At 36.9% G+C, this 25,264-nt stretch overlaps 1 protein-coding gene across 1 annotated transcript in view; it reads right to left on the bottom strand.

The window, feature by feature from the left end:
• Positions 1–9,816: 9,816 nt before the first annotated feature.
• Positions 9,817–25,264, bottom strand: part of DYNLT5 (dynein light chain Tctex-type family member 5) — a 30,917-nt gene continuing 15,469 nt past the window's right edge. Inside the window, exons 3-5 of the mRNA XM_040470565.1 lie at positions 19,292–19,383; positions 11,786–11,910; positions 9,817–10,915 (exon numbers count right to left, since the gene is read on the bottom strand). Of these exons, the coding sequence (XP_040326499.1) occupies positions 10,712–10,915; positions 11,786–11,910; positions 19,292–19,383 (421 nt within the window). The 3' untranslated portion in view covers positions 9,817–10,711. The remainder of the gene's footprint in view (positions 10,916–11,785; positions 11,911–19,291; positions 19,384–25,264) is intronic.

Genomic DNA, 25,264 nt, shown 5'->3' with positions numbered 1-25,264 from the left:
GAATATCAAAATGATCTAAAAAGATAATTTCATTAAATAAAATAGAAATCATCTTAAATTAATGAAACAAAATAATCTTTTAAAATAACCTTCCCTTTTTCAACTAAATATCTAGATTTTCTGTGAGGCTGGACTTTTCATATATTCAATCAGTATAACACACAGTAACAGACTGAATGCAGAAGCTGATAATGAAAATTGTGCTGTATTTTATAAAGGCAGTCCTTAGAGTCTTGTAAAAATATAAAACAGGGTCATTCTTCAACATATGTATTTTGTTTTGTGAAAATAGATATTTTTCATAAAATGTTATTGTGTTAATATGTTAATATGTGTTAATATTGTGTTAATAAACATATTGTGTTAATATGTGGTAGGTTTATTATTTTTAAATGTGTTAATAAATATTTTTAAGTTTCTGTTTTAAATGCCAGTATGATAAATCTGGATAAATTCAACCCACATAAACAAAAGCCCTTTGAAGTTCTTAATAATTTTTAAGAGTATAAAGAGTTCTGAGACCATAAAGTTTGAGAGTTCCTATTCTAGAACATGTATTTTTTAGAGTTCATCAACAGATATTCAAGTTGTTTGCAGTAGTTGCCATTATAAATAAAGATGAAGTAAACAGCCTTGTTTATGTACCCTTACATATTGACACTTTTACTTTAATGGGATAGCTTATCAAGTTGCTAAGAAAAAAGGCATGTTTATTTTTTCAGGATATTTGTAGTAGTTACTATTTATTTGATATATACTTATAGTTATTTAAAATGTATCTATATAATTTAAGTACATGGAGAAACAAAAAAGAAAAATGAGACCTACTCTCTTCACTTAAATAAATCCCATAGTCAGGATGGGTGAAAAATATATGTATCAAGTTAGGAAATGCAAATAATCCAGAGAAGTGTGAAATAAAACAAAACTTCATTGCCTTCCATTTGGTTCTAAAGTAATCGTATAACCCTTATGAAGAGTTTCTTATAATTTCTGCCAGAAAAGAAATGTTTATATTGAATTTATATAGTGTAGCTACAAATACAGTTAGATAGCTTGCTCTATATCTGTGTCTATCTCTCATCTATCTACCTACCTATCTGCCTATTAATCTATCTATAGCAGAGATTTTTAACTGTCCTCCAAAATTTCTCCTCTTCCTTTTGGTCACACAGCTAGACTATATCTCGGTCTCCTTTGCAGGTATATGTGGTCACGTGACTAATTTTGGCCAATTAAATGTGAGTAGTAGTGATATGTGCCCCTCCAAGACTAGCCCTTAAAATCATTCGTACTATTCCTCAACTTAGCAAGTAATAGCCTTTGAGTTATTTTATGTATTTACATTTAAAAATTTTTTCGTTTTATTTTTCATTTTTTTTTTCAACATTTATTTATTTTTGGGACAGAGAGAGAGTATGAACGGGGGAGGGGCATAGAGAGAGGGAGACACAGAATCGGAAACAGGCTCCAGGCTCTGAGCCATCAGCCCAGAGCCTGACGAGGGGCTCGAACTCACGGACCGCGAGATCGTGACCTGGCTGAATGCGCCACACAGGCGCCCCTATTTTTCATTTTTTTTGAGAAAGTGTGCAAGCAGGGGAAAGGGAGAGAGAGAATCCACCCAGCATGGAGCCCACATGGAGCCCCACCTGAGCTGAAATCAAGAGTCAGGCGCTTAACCAAATGAACCACCCAGGCACCCAGTAGTTTGATGTTTGATTCTTTTTTTTTTTTTTTTACAGGAATTAACCTACTCCAATACAATACCTACTGGGTTTATCATACTATTTAAAAAAGATTTGTTAATGTTTACTTTTGAAAGAGACACAGAGCGCAAGCAGGGGAGGGGCAGAGAGAGAGAGGGAGACACAGAATCTGAAGCAGGCTCCAGGCTCTGGGCTGTCAGCACAGAGCCCGACACAGGGCTAGAACCCACAAACCGTGAGATCATGACCTGACCCTTAACTAAGCCACCCAGGTGCCCCTATCATACTATTTTACACAGAAAGTGACCACCATACTACTTGCATCCTATTGTTGTATGTAATATATCTTGGAGATATTTCAGTAACATTTTGGTATGTGTATTTTAAATTTAAAAACATATATGAAGAGGGCCACGTGGGTGGTTCAGTCAGTGAAGCGTCCAACTTCGGCTCAGGTCATGATCTCACAGTTTGTGGGTTCCAGCCCCGCATCAGGCTCTGTGCTGACAGTTCAGAGCCTGGAGCCTGCTTTGGATTCTGTGTCTCCCTCTCTCTCTCTGTTCCTCCCCCGCTCACACTCTGTCTCTATCTCTATTTCTCAAAAATAAATAAATATTAAAAAAATTAAAAAAAAATATACCAAGAGATTACCATTTAAAAAGTTTGTATTAATCCATATTCCTACAAGAAATTCGTGTGAGTACATATTTCTCTATATCCTCACCTATTCATAGTGTTACTGCACTTGCTAAAAATTTGCAATTCTTAAAGGTGAAATACTGAATATAATTTTTTACTTTATTGGCATTATCATGGCTATGGTCACCTTTGGATTTATTGGACATTTGTATTTTCTCTTCTGTAAATTAGTCTGTTTCTGTGCTTTGCCCATTTTTAAATGTATTTATAATAGTTTTCTTGTTACTTTTCAAAGTTCTTTAATATTAAGGATATTTTTTGAATGTCATCTGAGAAAAATACATTCCCCCTCTTTGGTATGTCTTGACTTCAGTTAGTCTTTTGTCAATATCTGTCTTTTATAGTTTCTGTATTTTCTGCTTTGCTTAGGAATATCCCCCTTAGTGCGAGGTTGTAAAAGAATTCTACTATGTTTTATTCTGATAATTTTGTTTTATATCTTTTGCATTTAAATTTAACCCACATTAGGGGTGCCTGGGTGGCTCAGTTGGTTAGGCGTCCTGCTTGTTATAGGCTCAGGTCATGATCTCATGGTTGGTGAGTTTGAGCCCCTGGTTGGCTCCATGCTAATAGCACAGAGCTTGCTTGGGATTCTCTCTCTCTCTCTCTCTGCCCCTCTCTCGCAAAGGCACAAGTGCTTTATTGGAATTACAATTTGAATTGCATTGCATTTATACTAATGAAGGAAATATCATATTCTATGATATTAAGAATTCCTATCCAAAATATGTTTCTATAATAATATAGCATTTTATTCCTTTTAATAACTTTTTGTAATGTTAATTATGTACATCTTGCACCTTTTTATATTACCTTTTTATTTGCCACTTTTATTTGCCACTGTGAATGAGAAATTTCCCCCATGCTCGTTTCTAAATCTTACTGTGGTACAAAGAAAAATCCTGATTTTTGTACATTCATCTTTTCTCCAGAGCCTTGTCCAGTTATTTTATTAAATTTAATGGCTGCTTTGCTAGTTTATCTTGGGCTTTCTAGGTATACAATATTATCATCTGGTAATAAAAAGGTAATTTTATCTCTTCCAATATTTATTGCTTCATATTCTTCATGCAGCAATGCTTTATTGAGATTAATGCCAGGCATTGTTGTGGATTCTATGGATACAACTGTGAATAAAACAGATGAATAAAGTGTATATTCTAGTGGAAGGCAGACGTAAACAATAGAAATATTAAATAATGACTGATGCTGAGGAGAAAAGAAAGTATGGGAGGGGGATAGGAAGGTTTGGTGGTGGAGTAGATTTGAGACAAGGTGGCTAGGGAGAGCCTTACAGGGAGGGGAACCACTCAAGAATTCTCAACAACAGTGATGATAGTAAGCATCTCTTTCATGTTCCTAATTTTAATGGAAATGGCTTTAACATTTCAGTACTCAGTATGATGTTTGCTGTTTAAAATATTTTTAAAAATAAATAGTAAAGCAATAGTCTTTACATTATATATGTATATATATTATTGGCCATCTTAAGAGTGTTATTCAATTATGTATTGCTTAAGAATTTATTTTGTTATAAGCAGCTTCTCGATTTTACCAAATACCTATTTAACTTCATCATATATTTTTCTCTTTTGTTAAAATGAAGAATTACTTTGATAGTCTTCCTTATGTTGAGATTTCTCTGCATCCTCAGAATAAATCTGATTATGGTGTAATATTCTTTACTTTGATATGTTGTAAATCAGAAGAACTGAATGTGTTTTTTTAATTTATTTGTGGCTTTTGTTAATTCAATCTGATAAGAAAATGAAGCAAATTCATGTTTAATGAGTGATATGATATACTTGATTATATTCCATATATTTTTGTTTGCATTTCTCACTTATTAATTTAGAAATGTTACTGTCTTTTTCTATGTCATTGCTGGTTACTTTCCACTTTCTGCTAGATATATTAAAATCTCAACTTCCTTATTATGATTCTAATTCTCTTCCTCCACTAAGATGAACCCTTTAGAACAAAGGTGGTCAAACTATGGCCCATGGGTCAAATATCCCCTATCATCTGATTTTGTATAGCTTATGTACTAGAAGGGTTTTTACTTTGAAAATAGTTGGAAAAAAAAGTCAAAAGAAGAGTAACTTCATGATACATGAGAAATATAGAAAATTAAACTTTCAGTTACACAAATAAAGTTTTATTGGAACACAGCACACTTACATGGTTATTTACTGTCCATGGCTGCGTTTGTGTTCCATGGCAGAGTTAAGTAGTCAAGTGGGAGACCATATGGTCTACAAAGCTGAAAATATTTACTATCTGGCCCCTTATTGTTTTCTGACCTATGCTTAAGGACATTTCCTAATTGTCTAATTTTCTCAGGTTGACCCAACTCTCTAGAGTGAGTCCTTAGAAGACTTTTATTTATGTTTTTGAACAAGGATGCAAGTAAGCAACTTAGCTGTATTTTTAATTTTTTAGCTCTCCTACCAAAGTAAAATTCTTGTTATAGAATAAATTTTCTTTAAAAAATATAAAGATAATGTATTTTTATAATTAACTAACAACATACAGTTTATTTTTCTCTGAAATGAAATAACAGCTAAGCTTAATTCTCATATGAACTTTAAAAATGATTTCCAGCACCCCCTGCACAAATCAGGCTGGATATTCTGTTCTTTTGGTATTTAGATGATCCACCCTCATGGTTTGTGGGAAGCAACAATTTTCCTTTTATGACTACAAATGTAAAGTGAAACTTAGTGTTTCCCATACTGGTTATACTGGTTCCTTGCCTTGCTAAGTAGGGAAATAGCCTAGTGGGTGGGTGGAGAACCACAAGTTTCAAGTTGTGTCCTGCACTAGGGGGAAGAAAAAGTTGTGTACTGTAGTTAAACTGTGATGAAAGCTACCGAGGAGAAATTACAGGAAACTTTAATCAGATACTTATTTAAGCCTCAATAAACCTTATAGTCGTGTTCTAGTATGTGTTCACGCATGTGTAGAAGGGAAGAGAACATATGAGATCAAATGGACACTAAGACAGGAAAAAACAAGTAGCAATAAGCAAAAATATTAAAAGAAACCAAGTAAGTACTGAAGTGGAGGCAAGACATCTGATTGGAAGCAGTATAAAAATAGGCAGAGATTAGCAAAAAGAGGTTAATTTGGAGATAAATAGGGTTTCATAATAAATGTGCACTTGAGGAAAAATTACTTGTCAAAGATCTAGCAGTAGATGATTAAAACTTTGAACAGAAAGAAAAAACATCAGGTAATCTATGGTATGACATTATGGGGTGAACCGAAATTGCTAAAACATTTGCTCAATTCTTTAGGAAAACAGGATCTGTAGGAAGAAATTGGATGTCCACAATAAAGTTCTATGAAAGGCCAGACATTTTATGTATACTTTTCTTCTAAGTCTTCAAGGCAAGAACACGAGCAGTGGTCATTGACCACAAATCAATAATAAGACGTGATCATTATTATCATTTCTACCTTTGAAAAAACTGAGGCTCAGGGCACTGGCCACTTTGCCCAAAGTCACACAAGCTAAAAAAGGCTGGAAGCAAAAATGACTATTTGTCAAGTCTGTGCTTAAATAACAAAATAACAAAAAAAACCCCGAGCCTCCAAACAAAAACAACTATACCACATGGCTGCTGAAAAGAAATGAATTCAGAACAGAGCTGAGGTGGAACGTGGCCAGAGTAATGTGTGGCCAATTTGGCCTGGAGAACCAGTTCCGCTGTTAGTGAAAGCATCATGGCGGTGAGGATGGGAACAGACTGAAGGAGGGAAAAACAGAGTAGCAGAGAAAATCAGAAGTGGTGGGTGTTCGCCACTTCAAGAACTGAGAGAGCAAAAAAGCATAGTAAGTTATCCGTAACTATTTAATATTGAGTTTTCTTAATGTGTTTTTTGATAATATCTAGAAAGACAGGGCAAATGGTCCCAACAAGGCAAGTGTTCATTTTCTAAAATGCTAGATTTAAAAGTTCTAATTTCTCAACTGTTGTTTTTTAAATAACCCTCTATACTGGATAATTCCCAACAGTTTTAAAAAATCAGTGAGCTGGGTAGCGCTTAATTTCCCAGCACGTAATCTATTGGACTCTGTTGCAAGGGCCTCCTATTATATTTTCTTTAAAGTCATCCTATTAACAATGACAACAGACAACAGCACTGACACTTCCATTCAATATGCTGATGTGTTTTTGAGAGAACCTTTTATTTTTTATGATGTCTGACAACAGAGATGGATCATTTAGATTTTTTTAAAAGTAGAAAAAGAAAGAAAGGCATCATTTAATTTTGGTGTTGGGGGAAATTTTCCCTGCTGATTCTGGGGGGAGGGTTTCCTGCTGACATTCCCAGAGTTAACTGAATTTTCAGTAATTTGCTATTAGTACTCACTATACTTGCTGCTGCTAATGAATATTTCATAAAGCAGGAGGAAGATGTTAGGTTTCAATCTGGATGACTGCCAAGTCTAAACCTCTCACCTTGATGTAGCTCAGCCCCAGTCCCACTTTTTCAGCTGCCTCAGGCTTTTTCCATCTGAACGTCCCATTATTAACTTAAATTCAACAAGTACAAAATCAAGGTTAGCATTTTAGTTCTCAAATTCTTCCTTGCTGACTTCTTTATTTTTGCTCACAGGACCATCGGTTTAGTTGCCCAGATTCAAACTTTCAACTCCAATCATCGGAGTTACTATTGATTGAGGACTTCCCATCTGTTAAGCACTTAGCAAACATGTATTTTTGCTCGTTTTTAGCAAGCTAAAACAAGCTCGTTTTAGGCTGCACCTCCAAGCTTTTCCCTTAGAGTCAGTGTTCAGCCTCCTGGGGCCGGCTCTTAGGCTGTCAGCTCCCCACCGCCTGCCTCACTCCAAACTCTGTGAGGCAGATGCTGACTCGTGATAACACTGCTTTGCTTTAAGGTGGGGAAGTTTCGGCTTAAGTCAGGTGAGTCATTTATTCAAGGTTACTTAACTAGTGACTAGAACAGCAGGACTCAGACCTGAGACTGCAAACGGCTAGAGCTGTTTTATCGTGTTGCCTTAGAACCACTTCTGACTCCTCTTTCCCCTTTGCCTGGTCATGAAGACTTTGCCCTCTGCCCCTCTGCCCTTTGTTCTTAAAAGGTTCCGGACAACTGTCCTCTCCTTTCCATTTCACACTGTTCAGCCTCTCACTACCTCTCCCTTCTTCTAAGTAGTCTTCCTGCTCTTTACTGACACATTCGTCTTCCTAAAGAATCACTCCATATACACCATGAGCTGAATGAAAAGCCTTCGATGACTACCCATGGCCTGAGTGTGGCTTTCTTGCCCAGACATTAATGTTACTATCCATGGACCCTGCCAGTGTTAGCTATAACCACTTATCTTCATCAATACTGTGGGGTTTTTTTTGTTTTGTTTTTATCCAGTCTAGACTTCTTCCTGTATTCTGAACTCCTCTGTCTATTGAACTTCTACTTAGCAACTTCATAATCTAGGTAAGTGCTACTTCCTTTATGAAGCCTTCCCTGATACTCTTAAACAGATAAAGATATTCTGGACTTTTCTTATGAAAACATATTCTAGCCTGTTCTGTGGTCACTTCCCAGTTCCTCTAGAGTCGAATTGTGTGTTACTATTATCTCTGTTGTTGGTGGTTAGGTGGCACAGTGCAATCAGTGCATGTGATTCCTGCTTGAAAAGTTAAGATGTGTTCAATTTTATTGATAGGTGCTGTCAGGATATGTGGTCCATAGACTCAAGATGTTTTCAGTCTAGTAAGGAAAACAAAACTATTATTCACAAATTAGCTAGAGAATAATCAGGAGCCCAACTATGAGAGATAAAAGAAGAGAGAGAACAGGAAGGAAGGAATGGATGGAGAAGGATTTAGAGAAAAGCCAAGACCCAAGTCTGATGCTGAAAAGTAAAGAGAGTTGCTTTAAGTGGGGGATGGGGCATTCTGGGTAGGGAAAAGCAGGAGTGAAGACTCCACGGTAGGGGTGGAGATCTGGGAAGAAGGATGTCACTTTCAGAACACCTATAGGAAAGGCAAAATACTAGGAAAGTTCAGGGTGTTTCAAAGTGAAACAACTTCCTCAAATTTACAGTGTCATTTCTTTAAAATAAAGTTTTAGGGGTGCCTGGGTGGTTCAGTCAGCTGAACATCCCACTCTTGATTCAGCTCAGGCCATGATCCCAGGGTTCTGGGATGGAGCCCCATGTCAGGCTCCATTTTGAGCATGGAGCCTGCTTAAGATTCTCTCTGTCTGCCCCTCTCCCTGGCTCGTGCTGTCTCTCTCTCTCTCTCTAAAAAAAAAAAAAAAAAAAGGGTAAGGTATACAATGTGTTGACCTGATACGTTTATATTTCACAATATGATTACCACCACGGTGTTAGCTAATACCTCCCTCAAAACTTTCTATCATAAAGCTTTCTATGATAACCAGTATTCCTCCAAGTTAGTTGCAATTAGCGAGTTTTTACTGTATATTCTTATGGTACCATATAATTGCTAGAATTCATCATTGACTGTCTGAATTACAGTACATGGCAGTATGCGGGTAAACTGCTTCCTTTTTTGCTTTTTAACTACCATCATGTTTTAAGGTTTTGATTCCTAACACAGCCTAGGACAGATGGTAAGAAATTATCTCATGGATGAGACTTCAGAACTCTAAAAAAAATAAAGCCATTTTTGTAATGGACTTTCTATGTCCTAAAGAATTTTCTTCATTCCAATTTACTCATGCAAAATTGCAGTATGATTGCCCCTGCTATCATTCCAAGAGGGGAGATGTTCACAAATGTGTAAAGAAAATATTCAGTCCATTTACTTACTGTACTTATGATCTAATCCATATTCAAAACTGGCCTAGGGAGGTTGACAAATATTGGTTGTAGTGAATTATTACATAGTCCTATTCCCACTAAGGCCCTAACAGAAAAAATAATGAAAATTCACCAATTCATAATGAAATGTTACCTTAAAAGCTAGAACAAGCAGAAGGAAAGGGATTTCAAAAGTTACATTTTTTTTTTTTTTAGTACAGGTTGTTTTTTGAGAAAAATAAGACATCAATACATTTTAAAAGTATAAAGCATTAACTGTTTTCTCATCTGTTAAATTCTTTTTGATATGAATTACACATCATTTTTTCCTTAGAACTATAGCGTTGCTAATTTTCTCCACATGTGTACAATTTGTCTTTGACCTTTAACAAACGTCCTCTGGGCAGTTCACTTACCATCCAGGAACAACGCCTCAGCATCATTTCATATGCACACAAAGGGTTGAAAGCTCCGTAAAAATAAATGATCCATGATACAAGCCACATTAACCAGCAGAATAATAAGCTATTTCAGCCCTGTAAATTTTAATACCATCCATTCAAACCTGCACTGGGTCACTTTAGCATTAAATTCATAGGAACAAAATAGTAAATACACATGTTTTATTTGTTAAGCTACCAGCTATATATTTTGTGTAAAAGTTTGTTAGCCCAGGAAAATCAATTCAAAGGCACATCAGGCAGTGTATATTTAAAAGCAGTGTCTCTTTCCAATACATGATTTTAAGTGTTACAGATACATTTACTGTTAAACATCATGTATATTTAATACGACGAGGTCTACTTCAGTGCCCTAAAAAGCCTTTGTTCACTTTACAGTTTCCATTATTGAAGAGCCAACATTCAGCTCTCCCACAATTTTGTAAAGTGCAGGCAATCCACAAGAGCTTCCAATTTTAGCGAGCAGCCCTGTGGGACAACAGTAATTGTTATGAAATCATTAATTCTACCTCAGCAGTTTCAACTGTCAGGTACATGTAACAATAATTGCAGTTAATGAATGCTGCTCAATTTATTAAGTACAAAATGAAAACCAGTATTCTTTTACATGCAGCATTGAGACACATTAACATTTATCATTTGTGTATACCATGTTGAATATTTTTCTGTCGTTTATTGGTCAGGGTATACAGCCATATTTTTTAGACTTGTCTTCATTAAAAAACAATGCAGGAAATTTTAACTGTCTATTTAAAGAGTAAAGTAATTAGTACCAAAGTAATATTAAAAAAAGAATCCACGTCTATGAAAAATGATCCAGTGGAACCAAAACTTAGTTCTTCTTTTGGATAAACAAGAGTTTTTCTTGCACCACACTTCCCTCCCTCAGTTCTTAGCAGAGCATGAAAAAGTCCAAAAATGCCAGTTGTTTGAAATATTACTGTTGTTTTCTCAAACTTTTGAGCAGGGAAGCTTTTGTGTACATAGATACAGCTCATTTTGTGATTTAAAAAAGTAAGAACTACATTTCTTATTTTCAATCACTCAAAGTAAACAGCATAGACACTTGCAAGCGCAAAGAGAGAAGAATTTCTGAAAACATAAGATGAAAAGGTATCACTTTTAGGATCCCAGAGGCATCTGCTTCCAATAAAAATGTTCTGACTATTCAGTTGTCCAATGTGAACAATCACAATTAGCTTATACCGTGGAATCATCAGGTCCTTGACCTGGGCTTTAATAACCTAGAAATTAAAAGAACAACAAAAAAAAAGGTCCTCCCTTAGCCACATTGAAACTTAGAAGTCTTAATCTTTGTCAAAAATCTGGTGGATTTAAGAAAGTCACATGATGTATTGTAGATATTTTCAGTAATTGTTGTGGAAACTTAACTATGATTTTCTTCAAGCACTGTTCTCATGAGATAGGACATTTAGAGACAAAATTATAGCACCAGCAATATATCTACATTTTCTAAGTCTCGTGGAAAAATTGTAATTCAGAGAACAGGATTTAAAGGATTTATTACATTCTTTGAAAATCTATGTTAAGATGGCTTCTTTTCAAAGAATATTGGCATTAGAGTTCTACCACCGTGTTTATGTCCAATTAAGGGATCATACATCTGGAGTCTCCTGTAATATGACTATTCATGGATGTTTATTAAAGAGTTTGTTTTAAAGAAGAAACTAAAGAAAACCTAATGGAGGGCAACCACTTTAGTTGATAAAAACAGAAATGTATTTAAAGGTTGCAGCATCTGTATCTGACGGCACTCAAAACAATTACCTTGAAGAAGAGAAAATGATCATTAAAATACTGTATCTTTGAAAATAAAAATTTTAATAAATGGGGCAGTTGTATCCATTTTTTAAACAAAATACATGCAAAAATGATGCACATAATGGTTGTTTTAAGGCAAAGGCTTTTTACACACACATACACACACACATACACACACATATGCGGAATATAATCTAAGAAATATTTTCATAAGATATACATAAGCATTTTTACTGCTACTGCAAATTAATTGCCTTCATCAAAAAGTAGGGCGTTGTCCTTTTAGCAATATTCTAATTAAAGTTAACACTTCAGGCAAATCACATATATACCTCAGAAATTGTTTTAGTCATCTGTCTACAGAGCTCTGGCTCATACTGTTCTTCTTGTAGATACTTAGTTAACACATCTTTCAAAATGTGATTGACAATGACCACAGGAAAATGTTTGGTAGGACCTGAAAATACAGATGAAATTTCTTGAGTAATTTCAAATGACATCGTCCCCCCCCCCCCCACCAGTAGCCTAATCAAAAGAGTACTGGATCATGCGGAGACCTTTAATCTTCTGAGTGGCCTCTATTTCAGGAAAAAAGTGGTCCTAATTAGGTTTCCAGTCAGATTCTCTGGCAGAGGACCAGAAGACAACACACTCTTACCAAAGTGTGTGCCACACATTTACCATACTACCTGAAGACTGTACTCAATACCACCGAGGTTTGATATTGAAACTATCCTCCTCGCCAGTGCCAGCTCCCACAATTAATGACTTATTTTAAAGTCTCAACATCTTTCTAACTGACCCCCACCCCCCAGCTCTTATATCTCCCCCTCCAATCTATGTATACCACACTACAACTGGAGGGGTCACTCTAAAACCCAGATCTGGCCATGATATTTCCCTTAGCAAAGTCTAAGGTCTAGCACCTACAGCCCCTTCATTCTCCATCACAGCTCTCTATGTCGATGCCTCCAGCCTCATGGACTTCATCTGTCTTGTACGGGATGCTTGTGTACATTCTTAAAAAGAAGAGCATCTTCCTCATCTTGTTCATCTGAGAAATATCCACTCATACTTCAAGGCCAGCTCAAGTGGTTTTCTTCTCCAGAAAGCCTTCCTCCCCTCCTCAGGTAAAAAAAAAAATCATCCCTTTCTTTTCTGTACTCCCAATGCTCTGGGTCCCCACTGATCCTAATCTACCTGATAATAGCTCAAGCATTTCTGCCTTTCTTGCCAGTGAAACGGTAAGCTAGATCATATGTTATCCCCCTCAGAGTCTAATACAATGCTAAAGGCATACAAAATGTTTAATGTATGATTTCTGAATTTAACTACAAGTAAACACTGTATAGGTAATAATCATAGTACAGATAATAACTACTTTTATTGAACTTTTTCTACATGTCATGTACTGTGATAAGTATATATTTATTACCTTATATAATCTTCCAATAAATCATTGAGGTCACCCCTACTGTTATCTCCATTTCACAGATGGTAATGCAGAGGTTTAAATACAATGAGTACCTTGCCCAGAATCACACAGTGGCAGAGCTGGGATGTACTTATTTTATCTGACTCGGGAGCTTATATTCTTTTGTTTAGGTTTCTTTTATTCATTTTGAGAGAGAGAGGGAATGGAGGAAGGGGAGAGAGAGAGGGAGAGAGAGGGAGAGAGAGAGAATCCCAAGCAAGCTCTGCACTGTCAGAGCAGAGCCCGACACAGAGATCAAACTCAGAAACTGCAAGATTGTGACCTGAGCCGAAATTAAGAGTCAGACGCTTAACTGACTGAGCCACCCAGCTGCCCCTAGAGAGCTTATATTCTTAATGACATTTAGTCCACATTCAAAGCAAAGGCCTCGGTCAGACTTTCTTTATCCTGTATCCCAGGAATCTTCCCTGTACGTCCTGGGAATATTAACCTCATCACCCCTCTGTCATTGTACAACATGTACATGTGCCCAGAGCCTGGTGTAGAGTGGCTCAATCATTATCTGCTGTACTGATATGGATAAAGGAATGAGGTCAATAATTAAATTCAGTTGTATTTTAATAGTCATCAGTATGTCTTAAGTGTATTTATTTATTTATTTGGCTCCCATTTGGGGCCTGAACTCATGACCCTGAGATCAAGACCTGAGCTGAAATCAAGCGTTGGATGCTTAACCGACTGAGCCACCGAGGTGCCCTGTAAGTGTTTATTTTTAATGACTGTATCAGGGTCTAAAGAAATATATAGCACACTAAAATAAGGACAATTCCAGAAGTATTTAATGAAGAAACTCCTTAGGAAATTCTGGGCAGGATGTCAGAACAAAGGACAGTGCAGTATCCCTTGCTAGTGAAACTGAGGGTTTTATCCTCAACCCACCCCAGTCTTAGGAATCTGAGAAGGGAACTCTTGATCCCAGAAGAGGCACATGGAAAGGGCTCCCTGGAGAGCAGCTATGCCCTTCCATTGGTGGATACAAACAGCCTGAGATGAACTCACAGTAGGCCATGGGGAATTAAACATTCTAGCTCACACTCCTCCCTCCCTCCTACTTCCTGCTGAAGTTTCCCATTGGCCAAACTTAACTGGAAGGTTACAGCCCATGCCTATTGTTGAGTTAGGTCAGCCTCCTGGGGCTCAATAAGTTGTATTTTTATTTTGATGATTATATAGGAATTGTTCAATTAAATCAGCATGGAGAATGAATCTGGATAGGTAAAAGGGAGACACATCTGATACAATGAGTATAATTAACCCCAATATTTAGTCAGCAGGAATCTACCTTCTACAGGACAGAGACAAGTAGTTGTAAACACAGAGGCATATAGGTTTGTAACTTCAGGTTGGTCCTGAGTGTTCCTACTTCATGGGGTCAGAGATAGGGCACCAACCCCAGTAGGTAAGTTCCTAAATACCTACAAGCCTCTGGGTTGTCTTACTGTGGATCTCTTTTTTTTTTAATTTAAAAAAAAATTTAATGTTTATTTACTTTTGAGAGAGAGAGAGAGAGACAGAGAGAGAAAACATGAGCAGGGGAGGGGCAGAGAGAGAGGGAGACACAGAATCTGAAGCAGGCTCCAGGCTCTGAGCTGTCAGCACAGAGCCCGATGCAGGTCTTGAACTCACGAACGGCAAGATCATGACCTGAGCCGAAGTCAGAGGCTTAACAACTGAGCCATCCAGGTGTCCCCTTCCTGTGGATCTTTTAGATTTCCACTTGCATTCTATAGAGAAATGAGTCTAAATTTGAGGGTGATTTCCCCTTTCTATTTAAGAAATTTTAAAAAATGATACCACTGGCTTGGACTAAATTAAATAGATTATGTACATTCGAGATATACCTTTCTGTTTTTCACTCCCTCCTACCAAGCACACATATTGTATGTACCTTAACCTACATAATTCACACAGAACTTAATTTGGCTGCATATTACAGTAACTTGTACACATTGTTCCCTTCAGCAAATAGTAAATTCCCTCAATGCAGATATTTGTCTGTCTAGTACTCCTCCCTGTCATTTGGGAACAGCATCTCCCCTCCTGGGAAGATGAGAGCTTTCCAATTCTAACCAAGATGTTTCTTTAGGATCTACCATGACCTCCTTTGAGCTGAAGTTCAGGTTATGGTTGATTGGCTCAGGAGTGGCACTTGTCCTAAGCCAGGCCAATTAGAATCCTTTCTCAGAATTTTGATTTTAAATTTGAAATAGGGGGTAAAAAGTCAGCCTCTTTCTGGTGATAAAAGTTATGACATGTGATCCTTAGGTACTGTGGAAGGCCATGATTCTCATCATGGAGAGGAAGCCAGGCCATAGTGAGAGGAGGAGGCCCACACCTAGTTAGTTCTGGGAAGACAGAATCCTGGTGGCACTTGAGTCTCTGTTTCCGGCTCTTACTGTCCAACTGTACCAATGTCCCTTCTGCATTTGGCTTTGTTTTCCTTGTTTTAAAATCTCATTAACCAGATTCTATTTTGAAAATATTTGCAGATATCATCATGTACTTTTTTTCTCACTTGTTCTGTGACCTCTTCCTTCCTGTGCAGCCAGAATCATCTTTTGCCTTGCTTAGGCTGGGATGCTGAGATGCAAAGAGAGAGAAAGAGTGGATGTTTAATTTTTGACTTCCCAAATAAGCTCCTGAATCTACTTTCAGAGTCAACTAATGGGAATGGCAAAGCTTTTATTCTTTTTCTTTACTTTACTTTATTTTTCTTTCTTTTTTTTGAGTGATTATTTTTTTAGGAGGAAAAAGTAAATGTTTTAATGTTTTTAAAAATAAAAAAGCAAAGACCTGAAGAAGGGTTGGGATGAAAAAAAAGAAAGGAAAGGAAAAGGAAAAGGAAAAAGAAAAGGAAGAAAGGAAAGGAAGGAAGGAAGGAAGGAAGGAAGGAAAGAAAGAAAGAAAGAAGGAAAGAAAGAGAAAAAGAAAAAGACGTGTCACAAAAATAGAATTAAGATAGAATAGATACAAATTTGGTTATTTAATATGTGTGTCAGCTTCTCCAAGTTGAGATAATAATAAGAATCACCACATACTGTTTTTTGTTATGATTAAATGAAGTAAAATATTTAAAATGCTTAGAAAAGTGCCTGCCATGCACAACCCCCCTCCCCACTATGTATTTATTATTGTTAGTGTGGTTGTTATGGTTGCTACCTCATTTTGAGGGAGGAGATGGGGATTGTTCTTGCTGAGAAGGCACCAAGATCAGCGAGGGTGCAAGTAGGGAGGCAGTAAGACCTCCACAGTTAGGAAGGACCCTAAGGGGTGGAGTGAAGTCAGGGTGGAGAGCTTGACAGTTTCTGTCCATGAGAGCATCTGATGACAGGGCCTGATTATCCCATGGATGCTCGGCTCCAGTGATGTCTCCCTCTCTCTCCACCTTCAGCTTCTACTTTTCATTATGTTGACTACCTTCTCAGGCAGGCTGTCTCAGTGTGGCAGCAAAGATAGCCACCCATAGGTCTTGCCTGACCTGCTTACAGTCAGTGTTTTTAATTTCTTTTTTAATGTTTATTTATTTTTGAGAGAGAGAGAGAGCTGGGGAGGGGCAGAGAGAGAGGGAGACACAGAATCCAAAGCAAGGTCCAGGCTCTGAGCTGTCAACACAGAGCCCAAATGCGGGGCTCGAATCCATGAGCTGTGAGATTGTGACCTGAGCCGAAGTTGGATGCTCAACTGACTGAGCCACCCAGGCACCCCTACAGTCAGTGTTTTTAAAGAATCAGATACTTCTTTAACCATTGCTCCAGAAAAAAGTCCTGTGAAGAACTCATTCCATAATTAATATGCAATTTAGATTACAGGTCACAGAAGGCCTTTCTTCTTAGTGATTTAAGTAAAGCCCTAGGCTCAGTTGCTTTGAGAAACAAGAAGGCAATGAATAAAGAAGCAATTTAAATGCGTTCCTCCACTTAATTCTCACAACATCCCCATAAGGTGTGGACTATTATCCTTTTTTACAGGTAAAGAAACTAAGATTTTGAGGATGGTGAATTCCTTGCTCAAACATCATTTAGGAATTGGCAAGATTAGTATTCAAATTCAGACACAGTGGATCCACATCTTGTATTTTTTTTTCTATACTCATGTTTTATCAATTAATTAATGAGAAAATGTAAATGGTGTTTTATTACAAGAAATATATTTTGATTTTTCCATTCCCTTTTTGCTTTCATTAATTATACTTATGTTTCATCTCATTCTGGCTATAATTACTCCCTCAAGGGAAGATAAACACACTAAACATTTAAAATATGTTTAGATGAGGGGCTCCTGGGTGGCTCAGTCGGTTAAGCCTCTGACTTTACCTCAGGTCATGATCTCACAGTTTGTGAGTTCAAGCCCTACATTGGGCTCTGTGCTGACAGCTCAGAGCTTGGAGTCTGCTTTGGATTCTGTTTCTGTCTCTCTGCCTCTCCCCCACTCACGTGTGTGTGCTCTCTCTTTCTCTCTCAAATATAAATAAATATTTTTAAAAACTTATAAAAAATAAAATAGATGATACAAATATTGTTGGATGGAATGAGAAAAATTAGACACAACAATGCTGGTGATTGACAGTCCCCCCCCCCCACTCTTTTGGGAAGTATTGCATTGTAGATATGAGGAAATCTTTACCAGAGGTCCAAAGAGTACCTTTCAGATGCAAAATAAACCCAGAAACAAGTAGAAGTGGAAATACATTTTTGTTTGAATATGAACAAGATGGTTAGTTGAATGCTTAAGAAATATATTGTCAAACATAAAAGACTTTAATCACAAAGGAATAATTCACATGACTTTTTGTAAGAAAATATGGGAAATACTTTATACTAAGATATTTCTTTTCTTTTTCTTTTTTTAAATATACTAAGGTGTTTCTAATATTACTTTTCTAACTTGGTTCAACACTCAGTACATCTAAAATACGTAAAATTATTTACTCTGTTTATTTGAGGATATAAGTTATGAAAACATATCCTTATGAAGAAGAAACAAAGGGCTTCATATTTTAACTCCTTTATCTTGTCAAAATCTGATTCAAAACCCTTTCAACATGCAGAACCCAAAGTGCTAGGCATTGAACAGTTAAGATCTCTTAGTTATAAGTGGAGGAAAGCCTGACCCAAACATAGTTCATTTAATGAAAAGTCTAAAAGCAGGTAGCTGGATTTAGGACTCTAGTAATGACATTGGGATTTGATTCTCTCACGCTCTCAGGAGTCATATGTTGGGGACAAGATGGCAAAAGCTGCCATACCCCTACCTCTTTCAGGTTTCAGAATCTAATCTGCTTCTTCAACAGCCCAAACAACACTTTCTGAGCTGAATCCCAAAGGCTTAGATTGGCTTGACCAATCAAAGGGTCATATGCTATCTCAGAATCAGTCACTACTGTATCTCTAAAGCTAGTGTCAGCTTCAGCAGAATGTTACGGACCCAAAGTGTAATGATGGCAGTGGTGAGGCTTCCCCAAAGGAAACTGGGTAAGGTTACCAGAAGGGATGGCAGGAATATTAGTTGTCTACCCCAGGCACTGTGAAAATACCAGTAGACTGACTAATTATGGAGCCTTGTAATCCACGTAGTCTTGGGGATTACCCTAGAAAACTGGCTACAAGGCCTAATGAAATGCACTGACGGTCTGTAATTTTCCTGAAGTTAACTGGCTGCAGATAGAACCACTGTGGCCCAGAGAGTCCTTCTTTTGGTCATTGGTAAGTCTCTATGGAATCTCTATATAGCAGTAATTATATAAAGTGGGCAGATAATAGTGGGCAGGTACACATTTAGAGAAAACAAGTTGGTCTATGAGAAAACATGAATGGGAAAATGTATTCACTGTGGACTGCGTCTGGGAGTATGGGGGCAGGTGCAAAGATCTTTGTTTTCAAAGACCCAAAACCTCAGTGGAAAGGGATAAACACCTCTGTCAATGGGGGACCAGGAATCATTTGCTTCTGCTTTGAAGGCTTTTTTCTCCACTTATCAACAACATTGGTTGGGTTGCTGGGTAAAACTTGAATGCATATCTCTTTCACTTAACTCAAGTATATATAAAATAACTCCACAGGATAACCCAGAAACGCCCAGAAATGAACTTCTTAATTCAGTAATACACAAGACACATCAGCGCTGCCCAGTGAATTGCTTGGTATTTAGGAAACACTGATAAAGAAAATTAAGCAATGGGTGTTGGTCCCATTTTGCAGAGGAAGAAATTACAACACATCAAATCACTTAATTAAGACCCCTTATATTGTGCTAATAATGAAGATGATGCCATGTTATCAGATATTATTTTAAGTAAATAATGAGATTATAAGTTTAAAATAGGAATGAGTGTAAAATAACACACCTAGTTGATAGGTGTTTTCCATCTGAACTGTAAGGCGAGAAGCATCATCCCGCTGGCTAGGTTCATCCATATAAGACACAGTACTCATGGAGCTAAAAGCAAGGAAGAAAACAAATTTCAATAGTTAATAATAATAATAATAATAATAACAACAACAACAAAACACATTGTTGCTCTCAGCAAAAATGTTACCAAGGTAAAGCTTCCCTAAGAACATTTCAAGCAAGTCACAGGCAAATATCCCGGTGACACATTTAAAGTCAAAAACATTTCAGAGATGGAAACATTAACGCATAGAGAAGTTACTTGGAGCAGGTCTCAATATAGCGGTTGAAGCCCAGTGCAGTCCATTGAAGCCCAAGGCATCTGACTACTCACAAAGTATTCATGGACTGGTCTGTCTGTGTGGTAATGGAGTACCTGTTTCAAAAGCCATTTCAATGGCATGTCTACCACAATGCAGACTCTCTCCTCAAAGTGGCCAAAATTAACAAAAGGGACTGAGGAATACAGGAGGAAGCTTAAAATGTTGGGAAACAACTATATATATATACATGGGATAATATACTTTATAAAAGTTTAGTAATACGTACCACACAAAATCCCTTTAGTAGAAAAAAGAAAAACAAGAAACTCACCCACATGGTGAGAGAAACCACAATTCACCCAAACTATTGTAAATCATAAGCATCAACCACCCTTTTCAACATTAAGAAAGGGTTTTGGCTTGGTTACCAAGGCAATATAAGCTTATCCAGGTGCTGAACTGGAGACCCAAGCAAAGAGGAGTCCCTAATGTCCCTCCAGCACCACTTAATTTAGCTTAGTTCAGAGAAAATCCTGTTGTCACTAATGGCAGTCTCAGATCTACCCCCAATTCTCTCCACCTGTGAAAATGGAAGTTAAAACAGATGTTTCTTCAAAGGAGATACTACAATAGTGTGTGTGTGTGTGTGTGTGTGCGCGCGCACGTGCCGTTATGTGTGTTTTCAGAGTGACCAGTTTTCTTTTTCAACGTTTTTTTTTTTTTTTTTTATTTATGGGACAGAGAGAGACAGAGCATGAACGGGGGAGGGGCAGAGAGAGAGGGAGACACAGAATCGGAAACAGGCTCCAGGCTCTGAGCCATCAGCCCAGAGCCTGAAGCGGGGCTCGAACTCACAGACCGTGAGATCGTGACCTGGCTGAAGTCGGACGCTTAACCGACTGCGCCACCCAGGCGCCCCCAGAGTGACCAGTTTTCTAAGCAGACTATGTTTTTGCCTTAATTAAATGACAGATATTTGTTTTTAATCTTTTGGGTTTTTTTTTCTCTGCAAGAAGACTAAAATACTTAGTTCTCAGCTGTTTGGAATTAGTAAACTCTTTGCAAATGGTATTTAAAAAATGTTTTTAATGTTTTTATTATTTATGTTTGAGACAGAGAGAGACAGAGCATGAGCAGGGGAGGGGCAGAGAGAGAGGGAGACACAGAATCCAAAGTAGGCTCCAGGCCCTGAGCCGTGAGCATGGACTGTGAGATCATGACCTGAGCTGAAGTCGGACACTCAACCGACTGAGCCACCCAGGCGCCCCTTTTTTAAAAAAAATTTTAAAATGTTTTTGTTATTTATTTTTGAGTCAGAGTACAAATGATATTTTAAGAAAATCACAGATAATCTATTTAAAAATCCTTTAATACAATTTATGCAATAAATTAAGGTTTACTCACCCATCCCGAGAAAACAATGCAAGTAATTATGGCTGTGTTTTCATGATAGATTTCTGGATTAGCGATTTAGTTCTCATTCTTGTAACACCTGCTTTCCTCAGTTTTCTGCTGCCCTTTGAAGTAGCAACCAACCTGCTTGGCCACATTGTCTGCAGGTGTTGTGGGCAGTACCCACAGAAGCTGATTGCTTCTGCTCAGAAAACCCCATGTTGCAAAAGCCCCCTGATTCTAAGATAAAGCAGCCTGTCCCATTATTATATGTGCTAGTTTTCACTTTGCGAATCATTTTCCATCAATTATCTTGTTTTACCTTCACAACTGCCTTTAAGTTATTCAAAGAGCTCTTATTCTACCCATTTCAGAGCTAAAGGGAACAAGGCAAAGGGCTTAATGCCATAGATACAGAAAAGGCAGACTTAGGTTTCAAATATCCTATTTGAGTCCCAGTGACGAGTCTCACATATGACCATATCAGACAGAATGAAAATAGGGGGAGGGACTACTTGAAATAATTAATGACTGCATTTGAAACTTGCATAAATATACAGCAAGTGTTAATAAAAACCCAATTTCTTTTCTACTAACACCATATTAAAAACTCATAGAAAGAGAGATAGTGTTGGTTCAAAATTTAAATTCACGTGTTAGAAGTCTCAGACAAAAAAAAGCAAATAAGGATTTTTACAAAGAGTCTTCACTATTGCTTTGTTCCTAGTTATGGAAAAATTGACAATCAGTGCAATACTATTTATCAGTATGAAATTGGAAAGTGTCGTAAGGGCAGTTTAAAAAACCCACTGGCTGAAGATAGGTGTGCAAGCAGAAGGTTTTGGAGACTGGCTTTTTAAATCTTACCAAAGGTGATTTCATTTCGTGCCTTCTTCATCTCCACAGTAATCATGTAAATGGTAAAAAGTTCAAAACATAAAAAAGTATAAAGATTAAAGTAAAATTACACAAAAAATTACTAACCCCAGTGGTTCTCTAACAACTGTTAACATTACAAAAATATCTTCCGACATGACTTTGCATATGGGAGCATATGATAGATGCTTGGCTTTTTTTTTTTTTCCGCTCAAAATGTATCATGGATAACTTTCTATGCTGACAAATAGTAATATACATCAATATTTTAAATATCATGACAGTACTTAATATATGAACATGCTGCATTTTATTTACCCATTTGTTCTCCTGGCCATCTAGGCTGTTTCTACAAACATATTTGTTTTCTTTAAACCACTATTTCTTTGAAAAATTATTATTCTAAGAAGCATTAGATATACTGATACAAATTGCTAAAAAATTTTTTAATGTTTATTCATTTTTGAGAGAGAGAGAGAGCATAAGTGGGGGAGAGGCAGAGAGAGAGGAAGACACAGAATCTGAAGCAGGCTCCAGGCTCTGAGCTGTCAGCACAGAGCCCAACACACAGCTCGAACCCATGAACCGTGAGATCATGGCCAGAGCCAAAGTCTGATGCTTAATCAACTGAGCCACCCAGGAGCCCCTATACTGATATAAATTCTAACTGATATAGAGTTTGCTCCTTAAAAGTAGGATGTTGCAAGTACTGGAGGACCAAACTTGGAGTTAGTTTTGGGGAGGAGATAGGACTTTGGGGAGTGAGGTTTCAAATATTTTATTGTAACCTGGCATTCTTTCTCATGCAGAAGGAAAATATTTGGTTTGTTGGTTGCTTTTTGTACCTTGGAAGGTTGACCATGTATCCAGTAAAATTGTAACTTCATGGAAAATTACAGAAAAATTTTACTTGTTACTTAAAAAAAGTCTCTGTATATGGTATTTTTTGAAACTGAGATCTGCTTGTTCCTACATTAAAACGAGATGAGTTGGAAAAAGGAAGAGAGAAAAGAAAAGAATGATCTGAACAGAAAAAAAAAACATTTATTCCTTGAAAAAAAGACAGAAGGAAGAGATAAAATATATAAAATTCTTGCAATAGGGGTAACTAATACTAAACCAGAATGTGGGTTTAATAAGTTTTTGGAAATAAAAGAGATTCTATATTTGAGAATGGCAAATGACCAGTATCAGTTCAGAATACTGGCTTGGAAAATATGTAGTACATATTTTCTATTGATAAACAGCTTTACTCAAGCCCTTTGAAATTTTTAAAGACAAAAATGTGAGGTGCTAAAAAATTTTTCATAATTTTAATTGCCAGTGCTGTATACACAGCACAAGACATTTATTGGGTATATGTCACAATATTACAATCAGATGTGTTTCTGTTGTCCATGACCAGACTTTCCCTACTTTGTAATAATAATCCTTCTAGATAGATACATGATCTCATTGCAAAGGGAAGACTATAGTTGATTTTATTTTGTGAATGTGAAAGACGCTTTTGCTGTCTATGTGTTTCATCCGTTTGTTGCCATTTATGGAGGAAAAGGACTCAATTGGCAAAATGTATCCAATAGAGTTGTCAAGTTATAGGAAGGAAGGTAGATTAAAAGTAAATGCAGGAAAACTGAAAGTCTGGCAGAAACTACTGGTGAAAACATGGAACAAATCAACTAATGTTATTCTAGGAGAAGAGTAACAATTTGTAAAGTTTCAGTAATACTTGGAATCATATATACTACTGCTGAGGACAGATGTGGCATTAACCTGGATGCAGAAATAGCTGCATGAAATTGGTACACAAAAACAAAAGGAACCCTTGTGTATTGTACTTGATTGACATTGGAAACATCCATGCCAAGCCAACAGTCTGTGTTCTGATTATGCAGAAAAGAGGCAAAAAGAAAATTAGCTAAGAAGTTGGAATATATTTACTGTTTCATGAAATTCAGTTTTCCTGAAAACATCTTACAAAGGTACTTGCTACTCACTCCTTGAATTACACAGAATAAATACAAAGCATGTATTGAAGAGACTGAAGTAATTTCAATTAAGTCTCATCAAAATCAATACTATGTAATTATTATTAAGAATTCATTTCCAGACATTTTCACTGCCATTATTACTTAGATGTTTTGAAGCTGCAGGAAGAGATAATATGTGAATGTATAACTGGTCTTGGAGCCATTAATTTAGTAGATTAAAAATGTCAGAATATCATCTTTCTCTTCTATTTGTAACCGTGAAATAGCTGGAACTACCATATTTTGAACGGTAGTGTTTAGGCATGATTTTGTTTTTGTTGTTTTTCTCCCCCTAAACCTGTTATTAAAGTTATGTGCTGCCTCCCAGTGGAGATATTTCAGAACGCACAGAGAAAAAGAAGGCTTCCGGTATACATTATTTCAGGGTATACAATTTGGACATTTGTTCTTTTGTTTGTTTTTTTTTTCCTCATTCTTTCAACAAATATTTATTGCTCACAGTGGGCAGGCTGGCAACACAAAGAAAAATCCTATTCCCTGTGCTCAAGAAACAAGATATTGAAAACAAGATGAAATATGTATAAAGGCTCACTTGGTTGGGAACTTTCTGCCTCAAAATGTCTAAAGGATGTTTTTATGAATGTTATGTTTAAGAGAAAAAGCATACCAACTCTTCCCCTATCAGTAGAAGGTGGAAGTTGTCTGGTAAGGTAATTTAATTCTGTGGTCAGTTTATAGCAAGTTTGCTGGATTTTTATGTACCTTTGAGATATTTTATTCACATTATTGGCCCCATCTTACTAGCCAAAGAAGGTTATAATAGAAAGAAAGGTCAAGATTTTCATAATTTTGAAATTTTGAAATTTCATAATTTTCATACATTTTAATAAGTGAAAGAGGAGAGAAATGGTATGTGTTCTTGTAGGATACATTTTTTTAAGAGTAGGAATGATCCTGAAGGACAAAAAATAAACCACACAACCTGTGAAACGTCAAGCTCTGATGTGATTGAAGATAATCTGGTGTCTGACAAAATAGAATAATTTTGAGTGTGTGGACAGAAAATCAGAGTGTCTGAGGCCCACTAAACTAATGCTTACTCAAGAGAAGGTGAGGTTAAAGTCAAAGACAGCTGATGAAAATTCTGTTGCAGCTCCTGGATGAATGGATAGATTCAAAGTCACATTACCCTTGGCAATCATCACTCAGGTGAGGCTGAGGGTTTGGGTGCCATGGTTACTGCTACAGTACTATGGAGATCATGAAGGAGGACTGTGGTCTATCTCAACAGATTTTCAACACAAATTAAAGTATTATTTCTTTATTTTTCTCTTAAGGTTTGTTTGATTATTTATTTAGAGGGCATGAGTGGGAGTGGCAGAGAGCGAGGCAGACAGAGGATCTGAA

Source organism: Herpailurus yagouaroundi, unplaced genomic scaffold (genome assembly GCF_014898765.1).
Source record: "Herpailurus yagouaroundi ecotype Mexico unplaced genomic scaffold, PumYag 77, whole genome shotgun sequence".
NCBI lineage: Eukaryota > Metazoa > Chordata > Mammalia > Carnivora > Felidae > Herpailurus > Herpailurus yagouaroundi.
This window is presented reverse-complemented; position numbering and strand designations above follow the sequence as displayed.